The sequence below is a fragment of the Acanthopagrus latus genome, chromosome 15 (assembly GCF_904848185.1).
Source record: "Acanthopagrus latus isolate v.2019 chromosome 15, fAcaLat1.1, whole genome shotgun sequence".
In the NCBI taxonomy this organism is placed as follows: Eukaryota; Metazoa; Chordata; class Actinopteri; order Spariformes; family Sparidae; genus Acanthopagrus; species Acanthopagrus latus.
The window spans coordinates 4,912,293-4,929,665 of NC_051053.1; the positions used below are offsets into that span (position 1 = coordinate 4,912,293).

General features: G+C 43.8%; 1 protein-coding gene across 3 annotated transcripts in view; it reads left to right on the top strand.

Annotated features, from left to right (window-relative positions):
* Positions 1-4,390, top strand: part of lrmda (leucine rich melanocyte differentiation associated) — a 222,283-nt gene extending 217,893 nt beyond the window's left edge. For 2 of the 3 annotated variants that reach the window (XM_037124392.1, XM_037124391.1), the window contains 2 exons: positions 1,882-1,961; positions 2,484-4,390. In XM_037124392.1, the coding sequence (XP_036980287.1) occupies positions 1,882-1,961; positions 2,484-2,600 (197 nt within the window). In that variant the 3' untranslated portion in view covers positions 2,601-4,390. The remainder of the gene's footprint in view (positions 1-1,881; positions 1,962-2,483) is intronic. The other variant, XM_037124393.1, reaches the window with a different exon arrangement.
* The last annotated feature ends 12,983 nt before the right edge of the window (positions 4,391-17,373 follow it).

Here is a 17,373-nt window from a genome sequence, read left to right on the forward strand (position 1 = left end):
GCCGCCGCCGCCGCCGCTGCTGCTGCTGCTGCTGCTGTACTGCTCCTCTGCCTGACAGAACACCCACTACTGCTGCGAGGGACTGGTGTGTGTGTATTTGTGTGTATGTCTGCGTACTTTATATGTGCCCGTGTGTGTGTGTGTGTGTGTGTGTGTGTGACTTGCCTACTTTGAAGAGTCAGAGAGAGTGGGGGAAAGAGAGCGATGTGTCAGGTTTGGTTAGAATTGAGGGTGGCATCAGAATATGCTTGGCACTAATATGGCACCAGTATCTCTGTCCCCGTCTCTGCTTTCTGTCACTTAGTTGCCATTCTCTCCCCGCCCTTGACAATGTCTCTTTGGATTATGTGATTGGACTTAGCGCTCGGAGCACCCCTCATCCCTCTGCGACACCGCCTCTCCCATAAGTCTCTCCTTTCCTGCACTGTCTCTGGCCTGGTGCCCCCCCCCCCCCCACCAGCACCCCACCCCTTTCCCTCCCTCCTCTACCATAACGCACTTGGATGTCTATTTAAAAAAAGCCCGGCGAAAAGCTGTATCTGTTCTGCTGTCAGAGGATCATTGACAGCACTAATGCCACTTGTCCTTGCCTCATTTGGCGAGAGGTGACACCTAGCTGCGGTCCGCCACATTCATCAAGTGGCAGCGGGAGCGCCGTGACATCAGAGCCGGAGCAGACCAGTCACGGAGGGTCTGGGCAGCCCTCAGCCTGGCCCGGGAACACCTCTCATTACAACAACAACACAAAAGGCACCGCTGGCCACCTTGGATTCATCGTCGTGTCACTTCTACTTTACAAATTCTGATTAAATGATTTCTCTAGACGTATTTCCAAGAGCTTACCTTTGCTGAATTCACATTTCTCACACTGTAAAATAGGTAGAAAACCTACATACACTTCTTTAATATAATTGGACATATATTCCTGTCTGTGGACGGTGCTCTTGCTGACTTCTCTGTGAGTTTCTTTGTATGCTATGACTCGTTTCAGCTGTTGAATCTCAGTGGACATCAGGAGAGCAATGACATTTTGACTGCACCCTGTTGGATGATAAGCGAGAGAACCGTCTTCAAAGCCGCCGCCTGCTCCCGATCGGGCCTTTCTTTCGTGAGACGTATCGACTGAAAGCAAAATCTTCATTTAGCGCATCATAACGAGATATTGCAGTGGTACCCAGGAGCATCATGTTCTCAGCTCAGTTGATCTGTATTATCTAGAACATTCTATTAACCGATTACTTACAAATGCACATGGACCGCTCCTCCCCGAATGCCACACCCATGCCTGCTGATAGCTGGATAATTGCTGGCTGTGATGGTCCAGTGTGTGTTGGAGCACCCTACGTGGGTGGCTGTGAGCTTGTTACCATCAGGACTTTGCCCCGAGGCCATGTCGGTCTTTCTCTGGAGGAAGACACTCATCCTTCCCAGCGTCACCTCTCATCCCCGACCGCGAGCAGACCCTGTTCAGTCCTGCCATTTGAAGCAGCCCGGTGGATTCTTTTTGCACAGTAACACGGGTTTGTTTACATGCAGCTTTTCTCACTAAAACTTCTTCGTCTGAGTCCTTAAGCTCGAACGAACACGCTGAATGCATTTGCGAGCTTTGCTTTCAGTGTTTTGAAACCCCGCGTTGGCATCATTCTGTGGTTGCCGATTTTCTCCTTTATCTTCAGATGAAGTTATTGTTAGTGACCCGGTCTGCATTTTAAGAATTTCCGTACATAGCAACCACTTTCAGCAACAAGCTGCAGTAGATGAAAAGGTCTAAATAAGCCTTCATGACTGGACTACAAGCAAATAACCTTTACTTTCAAGACTTGCAAATCAATGCTCCGGGTTGCTGTAAACTTTTTGTTCTCTCACTCTGTGTTCCACGAGGAAAAGACTCATCAATATTTACACACTTGGCCAATATCTACAAGAGCGAGCAATCACAGAGGCCTGCGTATGAAGTTATAGTGAGTTAATAACCTTTTTTGGCTTGATACCCCTTTAAAACAAAGCTTTTCTGCTTTTGTCTCTGCTCTGATTCTTTTTTTCTGCTTTCCCACTGACCACCTGGCAATCCCTCAGATTTATCTTGTGACCTACAGGGTGAGAATACTGGCACACAATTTGGGAATTTGGGAACACGATCTCTACACTCAAGAAGTACAGTCACTGCATTCTTTACAGGAATATAGACAGATGTGAATGGGTCAATCAGTCCATGTGTATTTTATTTGTTTTCTAGTTAAATTCAAAGCAGATCTATTATGTTTTGTTTTGTTTTTTGTTTTTTTTCATGTCCTCGGGTGTTCTCCTGCATGGAAAAGGTCTTGAAAGTTAAATAGGTTTAAGTCCACAGGCACATAGCTACAACATGTAGACCTATTCTGGCAAGTCACTCTAAATGAATTGATGAACGTGAAAGTAAGCATAATGTGTCTCCTTGAAAGAATGAGCAGCACCTCACCTGAATCTCTTCCTCTTTATTTTAGGTGTATTCGCCAAGTGTCGCTACGTCTACTATGGCAAACACTCAGAGGGCAACAGATTCATCCGGAACGACCAACTCTGATGGACAGCTGCTGAGGCACAAAGACGGACATGAATGACAGTGGAAGTTATGGAAAAAAAGAGATCCAACCAGTCTCTTATTTATTAAAATCGCTGGTGATATCTGAGTCACCTGATCACCCACTGGAATAAAAAAACTTCATCAAAAGATTTTGTCGTGGTTACGTAAGGCTGATGTTTTTTGTTCGTAGTTTTTAAACTTCATATTCCAGCCCCATAGTTACATCTGCTGAGCCTGGTCTGCCTCTGCCTCCCTGCTTCCAGCTTCCAGTCAGACTCAGAGATGACACTCCCACTGACATGATTGCCTGTAAGCATCAGCAGCCACACAACTCCAGACACACACATAACACACGCAAGGACAGTCTCTCTCTCTCTCTCTCTCGCTCTTTCTTTCTCTTTCCCCCTCTCTCTCTTTCTCTCTCGCTCTCTGTCTCTCTCACACACAGAGTCACAGACAAACAGACCCGGCCAGTTGCATCCTTTTCTTTGACAGCCATGATGGATCACCCGTCCACTACCGCCACTAATCAAGGGTGAAAGGGGTGACGGTCACACACCTGGGGCCTGACATGGACTCATCTCTCTCATTCTCTTTCTCTTTTACACAAACACACGCGCGCACGCACACACACACACACACACACACACACACACACACACACACACACACTCACATAGCTGCCATTTGAAACATTAGGACATTGCAAAGAACTTGACAGAAAAGGGTTTATACCACCAGGTTTTCAGTCCGAGCAGAATGCTCTTCCTTCTTTGTGTTTGGATGAATTTTTATTGAATCAGTTTGAACTTTGTGCCTCTTCGCCTGACACCTGAGCAATGATTTGGTCAGTTTCTGTAACGAGTATGTTGTATATGTTAGCACATGGATTATTTAATGGATGAAATGTATCAAATGCAGATTTTAAAGCCAAAAACATTCCAATATTAGCTTTAATTACAGAGTCGTGAATTTCAGGTATATCATTGTGTATTATTATGGTGACATTTCTGTATCTCTGTTGTTTTGCCTTTCCCACTGTGCTTCTTCTTCCTTTAGCTTAAAGGGTAACTCCACCAATTTTACACATTTAAGTGTGTTTACAAGTCTCTGGGAGTACTTCCACATATGTTAAAATAAACAGTATAAAGCCTCTGTGGCTTCAAATGTCATCCGATACATTTCCTCCATTGGCTAAAATGCATTTTGGGTAATGTAGGCTCCAGGTAATAAAAAAACAACCACAGGTTTAGCACTGCACTCCTAAAACACTGTACTCATTATGAACATATTAAAAGCAAATGATCAGAATCAGTACAGCCTTATTAATACCATCCATTCGTCTTCTTTTTCAAAACCTGTTGCCTGCATGACCCATAATGCAATTTAGCCACTGAGCAACAACATTACTAATCTGATTATGTGCAGCTACCTCTGGAGCCACTAAAGGTTTTATACTGTTTTTTTTTAATATATAGTACTTTTCAAGACCTGTAAACACACTTAAGTGTGAAAATTGGTGGCATTACCCTTCGTCAACAACAAACCAGAAGACATAATCTTCAGAAAATGTCATATTGACTCCAAAGTGTGTTCAAATGCATTATTTTTTTCAAATGTTAACATTTTATAGTCATCTTGGTTTTAATCCTTTATCACAACAACAGCAACAAGCTAAAGCGCTGCCATTGTTTAACATGCTATTTAGAGGTCTCCAGCCAAGCACCCAGTCTGAAATTTTGACACGAATGAATGATGTGTTACAGCTGATCCGATGTAAACCTGTAATAGCTGGATGTCTTCGAGTGATTAAACGGGTGCGACTAACATGTGTCTCTTGTCAGATTGATAAAGAGCTCAAGGTACTCCAGTGCCTTCGCATTAATCCATTCTGCCACCACAATACACTGTTTCCTAATAATCAAATCTCCATCACGCTAGTATTTTATCCTGTGAGCCAATCAATAGCGCCAATCAGCATTTTAACAGCCCTTTGTTACTCGTCATTGCACTCGCAGAAGTGGTTAAAAAAGACAGACTGTCTAATCTAATGTCAGGTCATGTGGCTTGATTTTAGAGGTGAAGTATCTGGATAAACCATGGTGATGAGGCTGAGAGGAGAGGCAGGCTGTAATTGGGATTTGAAAGAAACCATGTCGAGCTTCAATCCAGCGTGTCAATCAGCAGATAGATTCCCACTTCATCACAGACCGATGAAGGAAAGGTCAGAGATAGCCCCAATGCAATGTTTGTCCACTATGTCTCTCTCTGTTTATTTCTTTCTTTTTATTAGCTTAAACATGTGGGCCAGTTCACAAGAGTGTGTGCGTGCGGGAGTATGCATGCTTGCTTGCATGTGGTTACACACCACTTCCTACAGGACTGTGTGACCATATTCCAGCTGACATGCCGTTCAGGAGCCTGGTCACTAGTGCCGGCGTTTCAAAATGACAAGGTTTATTTGTCTGTGTTTTGATATGCTCAGAGGAAACTGGGGCTGACAGCCGGAGGAGGCAGGAAGAGGGGAGCCACAACAAGTTCCCCCCCGCACGACACAAAATGTCATCCTTCCCCTGGCTGCGGCGCGCGCCCAGCCATCCTGCTGAAAAGAGCAGACATTTAAAACTTTGTGACATGTGTCACAGGCACTGCCATTGAGCCAGTGCCACTGATGGAGCTGGAATTGACAGGCCCCGAGCCACCGGAGCTGGCTGGGGGACACACCGAGTTTGGTGTGTGTCACTTCCTATCCTCGTCAGGGACGCATCCCGAGCTGCCACACCAACACAAACTGCATTATGGGATGGGCGGGGAGTGCCGAAGCGGGTTGGCATATGCTTGACGTGCGCCTTTGCGCATGCGAGGGGATGAATGGGATGCCTGGCGTCATGGACGGTAGATTAATTAAGGTGTGAGCCGCAGATCTACCTGTAGGCAATGCCCTCTTTGACCCTGAGCTCAGTCACTGCCGCTGCTCCTTGGGAACTTCCTGGCTGAACAAATGGCACGCCACTTCATCAGAGCAGATCAGTGACATTCTGCTGTAGAAGCGCTCCAGGCTGCTCGAGCAGCTAGCATGTATGTGTGTCTATGTGAATGCGCACTCAAATGAAAAAGATGTAACAATAATTGTAACTACATGTTTTCTATGCCCATCCATGCTTGTTTGAGCCCTGGCCGGATGTCTGTGCACACTACCAGTAGTTAATCTCTGTTGTTGCCTTTGTTTGTAGTATCTTAGAAATGAAATGTGACCATGGCGGTAACCGAACACGATACATCCAAATACTTAACATATAAAACATTTTGTTAAAGCATTTTGTTCAGTCAGGTTTTAAGCATGAGGTGAAGTCACATTGGTAAGGTGAGACGTTCAATCTTGATTTCTATGTTTTTCTTTTCTCACAATGCAGTGTATAAGGTATATGCATAAATAGGTAAACCTACATTAAATTATTTAATTTTTTAAATGCAGGCGAAACAACTCTACAAATATCACTGAACATCATAGCTAGTATTTTGGAATTATTTAAAAATAAAAGTTTTGTTCAGTGTTTTGTTAGTTCAAAATGGCAACAGTGACCACCTCTTTACTAACTGTAAACATAATAGCGGCGGCAGTTGGAGAATGCTAGTACACATCCTGGGCATTGCCGAGGTGCCCATGAGCAAGGTACTGACCCTTAACACCGCCGACCGCCGTAGCATATGTGGCAGCCCCTTCACCCATCTCCTCTACCCTGCGTGTGTGAGAAAAATAATTTATAATAGTAATTAAATGAACGCAATTTTATATAGTAAACACTGAATTTTGTGACTCAATCATGCTACATTTTCAAATGATGACTACCATAAAATGTATTTACAGAATGTATATTCTCTACGCTCTATATTACATTGGTGGCACTCACAATTCACCTCCCCAAAAGGCACAGTAGTGTGTGACTCACTGTCAAAAGAACTAAGGACCAATCACCCCCGTCACTAAACATCAGCCCACAGCCTGATGACTGATTGGCATGAGCTAATGCAAATTTACAAGGAGGCAGAGTGAGAAAAAAAGGACTTGTCTTTATGAGTGACAACCGGCCACTGATAGCAGCGCGGCAAACAGGACGGGGTGAGATTTAGATTTAACTGTCCCCTTGGCTCTAGAAACCGCTCCCTCCCTCCCTCCTCCCTCCCTCTCCGTCTGACATACAAACTCTTTCCCTCCTGCACCTGAAGACATTTGGCAGCACACTGCTGTCTCACTTGATCCAGAGAAGCCGAAGCGGGGGGGGGGGGGGGAGTGGAAAGTGGCCCTTATTTCCGGGCCTGGTCTTAGATGAGTAACATTTGTCATACAGGGTTGTGGTGTAGTAATTAGCTTGTCAGTGGGCACCAGGCTGAGCTGGCTCTTTCTGCTAAGAAAGATGGACAGACTGACACAGGAGCTGACAGCCAGTCGATAATGTGGCAATTAATGTCATAAATAATTCCACTGCCAATTATATCAAAATGGACTCTGTTCTTTCACAGGGCCTGGTACTCCCTTATCATTTCCTCCGATAAGGGGAACAACCGTCTTCGTCCCCCTATAATTATGGGGCTTTTTATATGGAAATACAGCGTGGCCCCACTCTCTCCACATGTTTATGGGAAAGGAGTGAAAAGTAAAAGGAAGGAGACATGGACAATAAATGTAAAAGGCTAATGAATCTGCGTTTTGTGCCCTTCAGCTCACATATTTCAACGGGTCATGTAGCTCAACTGAGAGACATTCCAAATGTCATTGGCATGTACAAAAGGAAAGAAAATAACTTGATCTGAAAATGAGGACAATTATGTGAGAGAGATCGATCGGAGCCGATGCTGTAAAGGTTGCAAAAGCTTAACCAACAGTGAGAATATTGATCCTGACGCCCCATCACTTGGTGGGAAAAATTATATCTATTCTCCGTCTTCAAGATGCGGGTCAATCAATCGCAGCAGGTGAGAATACATGATGTGCGGGAATCGGCGAGGCTTCGCTGAATAGTAAATGCGCTGTGTATTGGAGGGAAATAAAACGGGGAAAAGTGGGAATTTGCTTTGAAATGCTCATTACCTGGCGCCTTGGCCTGTTTCCGCCCGGGGTCATTTGTCTCGACAAGTGACTCCGTCGCCGTGAATGGTCCCCATCAGCCTGACACTAAACTCTTCCTGTGAAATGTATGAGCAAATAAAGTGAGCTCAGCACATGTAAAGCCCTCCTAATGCATTGTAAAACAGCCTTAAACACATCAGATGTATCTTCGGGACAGGAAGGTCGCTCCGATGGTAATATATGGTCTGTGCTGGGAAGTCTCAAGGTCGTGTCAGATTCGCCTACATAATGTATGATTTCCCGTTACTCTTACAGACTCCAATCATGCCTCGCGAAACCTTGATATGAAAATTTTACTAAGTAAATCAGCCACCTTGCTGGCATTTCTATTACCCCTCTGTGTGCACTGACAGAGAAGATGAATAACGCTAAATAATAACACGCGGTAATAAATCATATTTACTACTTGTAGGGTGAAAAGCTGCAGTGGATGTAAAACCTTCTTTCTTTTTTTTTTTGGTTATTCTTTCATCTTGCCTGTATGGATTTTACTTCAGGTTTTCTTGTTTGTTGTGTACGCGCGTGTGTGTAAATGTGTTCTTTGTACTTTATGGAGATGAGTGTGTCACTCCTCCACTTGTCACTGTCATCTTGTTAGATTGTGTGCGTAATTATTGTGTCATTTATTGCACGAGAATTGCTTGCTTTGAATAAAGCAGTTAAATGACCCTGTTAGCATAATTAATTTAACCATCCTGAGGGGCTGCAAAGTCGCACTCTCATGAATATTAATTATTGTCAGTGTCAGTGCTAAATATTGTACAACAACAATGCAACATGTTTTTGTTTTGTTTTTGTTTTGAAGTGGAACACTGTTTGATGCAATTGTTGAGCGAGATTTTGACTCTTTGTTCCTGATTTATAGTCTTTTGACAATAACACATTTACACAGACAAACACACAAAATGCAGTACTTTCCCAATGGCTGCATGATGCCAGACGAATATTAAAAGCGACGTGTTCTCTTCTCAGCTACATCATTAAAACAACAACAATATTCACTTGGCAGAGAGCATACAGTAATTATACGGGATGGTATGGCAGAGGACACGTTATGTTTGCATTTTAATGTTCGCACCCTCGGGGCCCTACAGCTAATGCTCAACATGACACAAATCATCAGCCATCGATTTTGCACGCTAGACTTGAACAATCAAACATTTCAAAGGAAATTTCTTGAAATATTGGCATTTGCCTCTTTCCTCTACCAGGTCCTGAGGGTGGAAATGCTGATTGCGTCTATGTGTGTGTTTGGGCGTGCTGTGTTTATCTGACAGCTGGACATGAACAAGAGCAAGAAAAGGCCCTCAGGAGAGACGGATGATTTTCTCACATGGGCAATTCCATTGGGGTATGGGAAAATACTTAAACAAACAGCGTACTGTACATTGAGCCAAGTGATGTGTACCTACCAATGATATCACACTCCCTGTGGAGCTGGTGGCTGCAGTGTGTGTGGCTCTCATTGTGGAGCGGCATGGGAAGCTGTGCATGTGGAAATTACGTTCCCCGCATCAAGACCACGAAGACTGTATTTCCCATGAATGTCTCTGAACTGTAAACAATGTCCATACATTTCATATGAATACACGCGGTGTGGGCCCCGCAGTGTGTGACCTGAGGGAGGAGTGTGTTGTGCTGCGTGTCAGACTCTGTGGTATTTCCTGCGGCGCTCCGATCCTATCTCTGGGGTCCTCTGGAGGGCAGCCTCTCAAACGGCTCGACTTGGCCTTGGCCGGTGACAGTGACATACAGAGGCAGTCGATTTTTGATACCCGGCTGTGACTAATTGTGAGGAAAAGGTGAGGGAGATTTGTTCTGGGGCCAATTCTTAAAGACATGGAGATCCAGCCCGCCTCCCCTAGGTACGGCTTAGCACAAATGAAATCCTTGAATCATGAAAACTCTGAAGGTGAGCGGCTATTTACTGCAGCCGGCGTGGTTCTTTATGGAAGTAATATTGGTGGTCAGTTGTAGGAAGCTCATGTTTTAAGTATGCTGTTCCTCTCTCTACGGAAAACATTTAAAGGTAACTTATTCACCTTCAGTTGTCTTCTTTATTGTCGTGACATTCATTCGTCCATACATTATCTGAAACCGCTTATCCTTTTCAGGGTCACGGGGAGGGTGGAGCCGATCCCAGCTGACACTGGGTGACGTCGGGGCACACCCCTGGATAAGTCGCCAGTTATTGTCGCAACATTTTAAATGGATAAAAGGTATATAAATATCATTGGGGAAAAAATGTGTTTCATAGGAGTAGTAATCACATTGGATTAATTCACCCAGTCAAATGGGGAATTGTGGTCTAGTAGATGTGAGTGAAAGTGAAAGGCTCAAATTCATCACTGGTAGTAACTTTATAGATTTGTTAAAGAAACGTGTCAAATGAAAATTAGTCTTTAGACTAATAATGTATTCACATCCCCCCTGGATGGTCCCATTTTCAGAGTTTGGAAGTCCTTTGTCATATGTGAATTCATATGATCACAAGCTTTTAAGTCGTAATGTGGAAACAACGTGGGCACTGCAAAGAACGTGTTGTATTTTATTGCTTAACCTGGCTTGTTGAATGGGTTCATGCAAATAAATGCCTTCCGACCAATCAAGGTCACTCTGTTTGGACGGCAGCTTTGACCTGATAGCATATTACAAATTGCATGTGAGCAAAAATGTATATAAATGTATATACAACACATGAATTATCCAAAATGTTTCTCACCATCAACCAAACATTTAATTTCCACTGTCATGTTTGTATGTGTCGGATGTCTAAGTCATGTTGTTTAACAAAAATATGTAACAATAATATATATAACAATATATATATAGCAAATATATACAATATATAACAATGTAAATGTTATCATGCTGATGTTTAGTAGGTATAATTTTGACCATGTTGATTACTATGTTAATTGTTCGCATTAAGCATTGCTTAAGCATGCTTGTGTTTGCTGATTAGCGCTAAACATAAAGAATGGCTGTGTCAGGGGACTCTCAGCAAAGCGTCAACCATCTACAAACTCTGGAACATAATGGCGGACAAACAGTTCATCTAAGTATGTAGACAATCATTTCTCTGCTGGATGTTGACTTCAGAGTTGTTCTCACAGCCAACCACGCAGATCATTCACCATTTCAAATATGCATATGGTGATTTAATTCCGACAGCACAAAATATTGAGCCACTCACTAGAGTCAGCCTGAATGTCCCTGAGCTAAAGGTTTATTGGTTGTTATGCTGCTTCTCTTCCATGTGTGGGTAAACATCAGCCGTGAACCTTAGCATTTGGGTATTAGCAATGGGTTGGTTTTTTTTTTTCTTTCTCTCAGACAAGCTGATAGGCCTAACCTTGTTCGCCTTTCCAAACATATTGATTAGCCTGTGAGAAGAGAGAGGCTATGAGACCGAGTGCAGAGGCTAAACTTGAAGTAAATCACTTCCTACTAATAGCATCCCATTATTTTACAAAAGTTTTTCACTGCATTTCTGAAGAATCGTGAGACTGAATTTGGCAGAGCTAACTTTCCAGTTTTGACCGAATACTAAAACAAGAACAATAATGTATCATGAGTATAATCAGAATGGCCATTTGCATTAAGGCAACCAAAGCTGTCAGAACTGAGAACACAAATTCAATTTTATGATGAATCCCCCGTTGTAATGACAGCCTCAACCGAGGGGCCTGCTTTTGTTTGCGCCAGGTAGAAAATCCAACAATCAGCGGCGGTCTCTGAGAGGAAGATCCACCAACTTTTCCAAAGCGGACATTTAACACAAATTTCAAATGGCAGTGGCAGCCAGAAAAAAGAAAAAAAAAAAAGAAAGAGAAAAGCCGACCCCTGTGCCTTTGTTGTTCTCCTTTAATTCTGTTAATCGCCCCCAGGTAAAGATTAGCTGCTCTTGCCAATTTAATTCAGCCTCAAATGATGCTGCTACAAGGTCACTTTTTCTTTTCTTCGCTCTCTTCCTCTGTCTCTTCATCCCCCCCCCCCCTCCCCCCCCCATCCCCCTCCCATCCCATCCCATCACCCCCTCTCCTCCATTTCTCTTTCCGTGAGCAGGATTGAGTTGTCATGTAGTTCTAATAGGCAGCACAGGGAATCATTAGTCCACCTCGGCTCCCTGACTGATGGGTATTTCACTCCAATCATCTGAGTACTGTGCGTGTGTTTGCGTAGGTGTGTGTATGTGTGCATGGGAGCGGCCTCCCAAATGTGCGCGCACGCACACACACACACACACACACACACACACAAATCCCCCCCTGCCACAGACATCACCCCCACCACCCCGCCCGCCCGCCACTGCATTGTGCGCCTGCTGCTATTGACGGAGTGTCAGAGCTGAGGGGAGATGTCTTAATCAACTTGGACACACTGGGCATTGATTTGACAAGCTGCTGTAATGACCTTCTTGTTTTCGTAAAGGATCACTGTTTATCTGGGCCACAACTGATGCGGCGAGCATGCCTCATTGTCATGGAAACTATTATCACGGCTGAATTGGGATGTGGCTCAGTCTTTGGAGCTCTCTTTTTCTCCCTCTGTCGCTCTCTGTCTCAGTCACATGCACAAACACACCGTCTCTCTCATGCACGTTGATATTGATATGTTTGCCGTGATGCAGTGTAACCAGTGGGTGTGTGTGCACACAATGTGCATGTGTGAGTTTGTGCCTGAATGTGATGTTTAACACCTCTAGTGAAATCATCGGGGGTCAAAGGGAAATGCGATAATTGGTGTCAACATCTTTCACGTCAATGTTATGGAAATCTTTACAGACTGGATGGATTGACTGAGAAGGCTCAATAATCCGCGAGACAGCCGTTTTTTTTATTTATCTTGCCTTCCAGCTCTTTTGGAAAATTATTTTAAACGCTGCAGCTCATTGATTTACTAAATGACCCATCATGACATCTAAAGCACAGAGTTTATTCTCAAAGGGAATAAAGAAGAAAAAAAATCAATCTATATCATACTTGAGATAAGAATAACCTTTTTTTTTAAGCTTAAAGGGACAGTTCACCCCAAATTGAAAAGGTTCGTCTTACCTGCAGTCATTGGCGACGACTTAAACACTGTTGGGGGGGTCAAGAAATGTAGGTAATGATAGATGTCATGGTGTGAGGAGACTGGATGCAGGGGAAATCAAAATAAAATCACCAAAGGAAAAAAAAAAAGCATTCCACAAACATTTATCTGATGCACTTCTTAAATACATAAGCCTACTTGATCGTTGTTACTGTGCGATGCACGTTGCCAGCTGAACCATTGTGTGTAAACCATTATGTGTTACGTTCTTAGAAGTTTAAATATTCTCAGCATTTAAGAGCAAAACATGAATTTTGAGGCAACTGCTTTTCTCATAGAGTATCTTTACTGATTTTATCAGCTCTGATATTTTCACACACTGGACATACAGTGCAGTGAGAAATACAGACAGACACCATAGTAACATTGCATGAACACTGACTTTTATTTCTCTTCTGTGCCGGCCAACACAGTACACAGCCATTCTTTACCCACCATTAACTTTGGGGGGCATAAAACCCCATAAAGATAGCATGAACAGGTTACCCCGATGATAATACACAAACTGTATATCTAAACTAACTAACTATCCTTTTAACCAACTTCACCCGCTAACTGAATAACAAGAAGGAAGTATGTATTTACTCAGTGATGACAGGCTAGCTAGCTACACTTGCCAATGTTAGAGCTCAGCCAAGGAGGACATCATCCAGTGTAGTTTAGTGTAGAAGAAATTAGATCCTTTATCACCCCCTAATAGAATCACTACCCAAAAGGAAGTGTTGACCTATTCCTGAATGTAAGCATTACCAAGCTGACTATGCTAGCTAAGGCTACAGCTCTGCTGAGGATGACCATATCTGTTGTAGTTCAGTAAGAAGAAATCTGCTCCTATGTTAAAGGGATATTCCGGTGCTCACTTTATAATAGCAATCTGGCTAAGCTAGCAGAGGTTTGATGCCTCGAACTATGTGCTGCAACCCTATTTATACTGTTGCTGAAGTTTGGTGCTGTTCTGTGCATTATTTGTAGCTTTTTGATGGCAGTTTCTTGGTGGAGGCATATAGTGCAAAATATGCACTATGGGGGGGGTTTTACTCGGTGTCACGGTGTGTTAGATCATGGATTAAACTTACACCGGAATATCCCTATAAAGTGCTCCCAACAAGATTTGTGAATTATTTTGAGTCTCCAGGTTATGTTCTGTTTTTGTTCAGTTGTTTTTTGAAAACGCACTCTTTTAGCACTTTGAGCTCCACAAGCCGGGCATCATCTAGTTCCATTATATTCAACGCTCAACCAAAACAATATATTGATAAAATAGCACCGTACAGGTAAGAGGGATAATGTGTATCTTTGATTTCAGGTGTGAGCTGTGCGAGATTCTCTGCCTTGATTTGATGACATTGTTGTATTAATGACATCCCTCTGTCAGCCGGCGTGGAGAGATGAAGATGAAGACAAACATCACCTTTGTTTGTGCTCAGGCACACTAACACATTAACAGCGTCGTGCTCCATCACCTGGTTCATGGCCACGGGCACACCCACCGCCCTCGAGAAGAAGACACTCTGCTGAGTCGATTTGCAGGGATCTCAGGTTCTGGGTGCTGTCAGCTTCTGTCAGGGCAATCAGCAACACTCAGCCTCCCCTGAATAGCCCGCACAGCAGACGGTAAATATTATTGGCATCCTGACACCCTCTCGCTGCGACCAAGTGTGTAAAATTGTTAATAAGGAACATGATGGTGCCACCGCACGCTGTCGTGAGAATGGAAAAGGCTTGCTCTTGCTGGCAATTATCCAAATAACAGGATGAGGCGTCTGAGGACAGGTGATTTAAGTCCTCAGCGGAGTGTTAGAGAGGTTTGTTTTGGCAGGGGGGGGAAGTGAGGAAAAGTCACAGAGGTCACATGGTAAACATTGTCCTTGTGCTATATCCATCACTGCAACTCCTTATAAAATGTACATGGGGACCCTTGTGTGCACTGTTTGGAAAAATTGCTAAAGACGGTGTCCATAGATGAGGCACTTTAACACTTGAGGGCTATTCTGCATTATGTATGATAGTCATCTCAACGGCACTAAAACAGGTAAAGGCTGTTGTTGTGTCAGCTTTAAGTATGACTGAGAGCGAGCCGCTTGTTTACTGAAATCCACTGTTATTAGTTATTTCTGTGACTCCCCCTGAAAGTCTCAATGTGACACCGCGATAAGGAAAACAGCATTCCTCCCCTTGCATACAGCGCGCGAGTCATTATTTTTAAAGGCATAGTATCTCTGAGTCGCAGAAGGACACGTTGATAGCAGAATAAAGTACACAATCGTAAACGTTTATGCCAGTGTTTCTCACTGTATGATTACGTTTTTATGGTTCATATTCTGATACGGCTTGTTCGTTTTTTTTTGTTTTTTTTTCGCTGCCACTGCCAAAGCAATGAGACAGGCCCAGAGGTGGCATTTCTCCTTTGCTTTATGGGGGGAGCGATGCCTGCAGGAGAGTCCTGCTCGGTTTCGTTCGGTAAACACACTGCCAAGCTAAATGGCTGATCAATCAATTTCAGTGGGATCGATCTGCATCAGTTCTGCCTGCATGCACACACCCGGAGCCACTTTATTGTAAATCAATCATTTTGAAAACAACTCACAGAGGGGCCCGTCCTCACTAACAAGCCATCAATTCCAGCTGCCTGTGTAGCACCCTTATCACGCCACAAATCAACGGCCACACAAACATCTGCTCCATTTCCATCGCTCTCCACCCCCCCGCCCCACCAGCCGCCTCGCTCCCTCTTTACCCCGTGCTCCGTCCCCGCCGCTGCCGCGTGTCGTGTTTTGATGGTGTGTCTGGCGAGGAGGAGAGAGGAGAGGCTGCGAATCTTCACCACACCACTTAAGATAACCCAAGGGTAATAGTGTTTGCACATTTGGGAGAGAAATGAGGACAAATGCCAGGGTGGGTCATACATTCTCCTCCTGACCGGCTGTTTGACGTTGGAGTGTGAAATTGCACACTTCAGCTGAGGAGCGTGGAGGAGGCGGAGGAGAGGGAGGAGCGGCGGGCAGGGCCCAGAGACATATGAGATGTCCACTGATTTCTAGCTAGGAGAGAGGAGTAGGTCGATGCCTGAGGAGTCATCCTGCCTCATCATAACACCTCAGAAATTGGTGCTGCTCATGATGTTTGAAGGATTCTCAGGAGATATCTCAGTACCCTTGACATGGGTGACACAGTGTTTAGTTCAGTGTATCTGGAAGCAGATTATTTCAGTTGGAAAATTGCCGCGTTACATAAAGGTTAAAAATCCTTTAACTTTGGCACTGTTTAATCATATGCTTATCACAGGGCCAGGCTTTGCTCAGACATGCTAAAGCTCCAACGGGGGGGATAGAGGATTACTTTCTCAATATATCATTTTCCCCTGGAATAACTGTATCTGTAAACCCTATCCACATTAAGATGCTGCGCAACCCGATGTGATGCACAAACATTTGCAGCGCTGACATGACAGCGCGGCGAGATACCTGGTATGATGTCCTTTGCTCATCCACTGTCACCGTCCCTCCGGAGATATACGAGCCAGCGTGGACAGGATGTGATTCGAATGCTATTCCCACCCATCACTGCGGATCCCCGCTGATTGACAGCCTGACAGGTGAAAGTGATGGAGCAGCTAATAGCATGTCAGTAAACGTAAATCAAGACTAATGCCGGGCTCAATGGATAAGCGGATCGGCGGTGGAACTTGGACCGCGGGGTCACCGACCCCTCCGGAGGGTGGGGATTGGTAAAATACAATATACGTTTAGCTCAGGCTTCCCCTGGTGATGGTCAAGGTCAAGCACTGGGTCCGCTGCAATTTTACAGTGCCTCTCTATTGTATACACAGTAAATTCACTGATGTGTATCGTGATGCAGTTGTGTTTGAAAAGTAGTAGAGTAAAAATAATACGGTCATGTGTAGTGGGAGATGCTCTCAGATGCTTTACTTAAAGGCCTTATCCACATTACCTTCTTACCGCGAGCAATGAGCTACTTCATGCACACACAATTTTCAGTTACACTTTATACTATGGCCCACAGGATACAGTGTAATTCTTCCCAATTTACAGTATAATGTGTCAGTCCATATAAAACTATACCCTACTTGCTTCTTATGTCTCTGATAAGTACAATGTTGTATCCCACATTGTGAGTAGGCCCTCCTGGGAAATAGACCAACAGGCCTTTTTTTTTTTTTTTTAATTCCAATGTGTATTTTAGGAACAAACTTCTAATACTTAAGAGAGCAGTCTAACACGAAAGTTGTTTTTATCTGAAGCTGAACTTAAAAAAAGGTAATTAGTGCTTTTATTACATCACACCTTGATCATTGCGATGCCTTTTATTGTGGTCTTAGTCAGAAAGCCATTTCTTGCCTGTAACTTGTTTGAAATGCTACAGCGGCAATCAAAATGAATTGTATTACTGAGGTTATTAGGCCTATCAGCTGCCTGTATAGCATGGGTGGAGATTTGGATTCGGCCTAAGTGGTTTGCCATTTCTCATTGTTGTCACCTGTGCCCCTCCATTTTAGGTAAGTAGCGTATGATAATTCAGTTAGATTTATAAAATATTATTTTCATGATATAATTGTTTTTTTTTC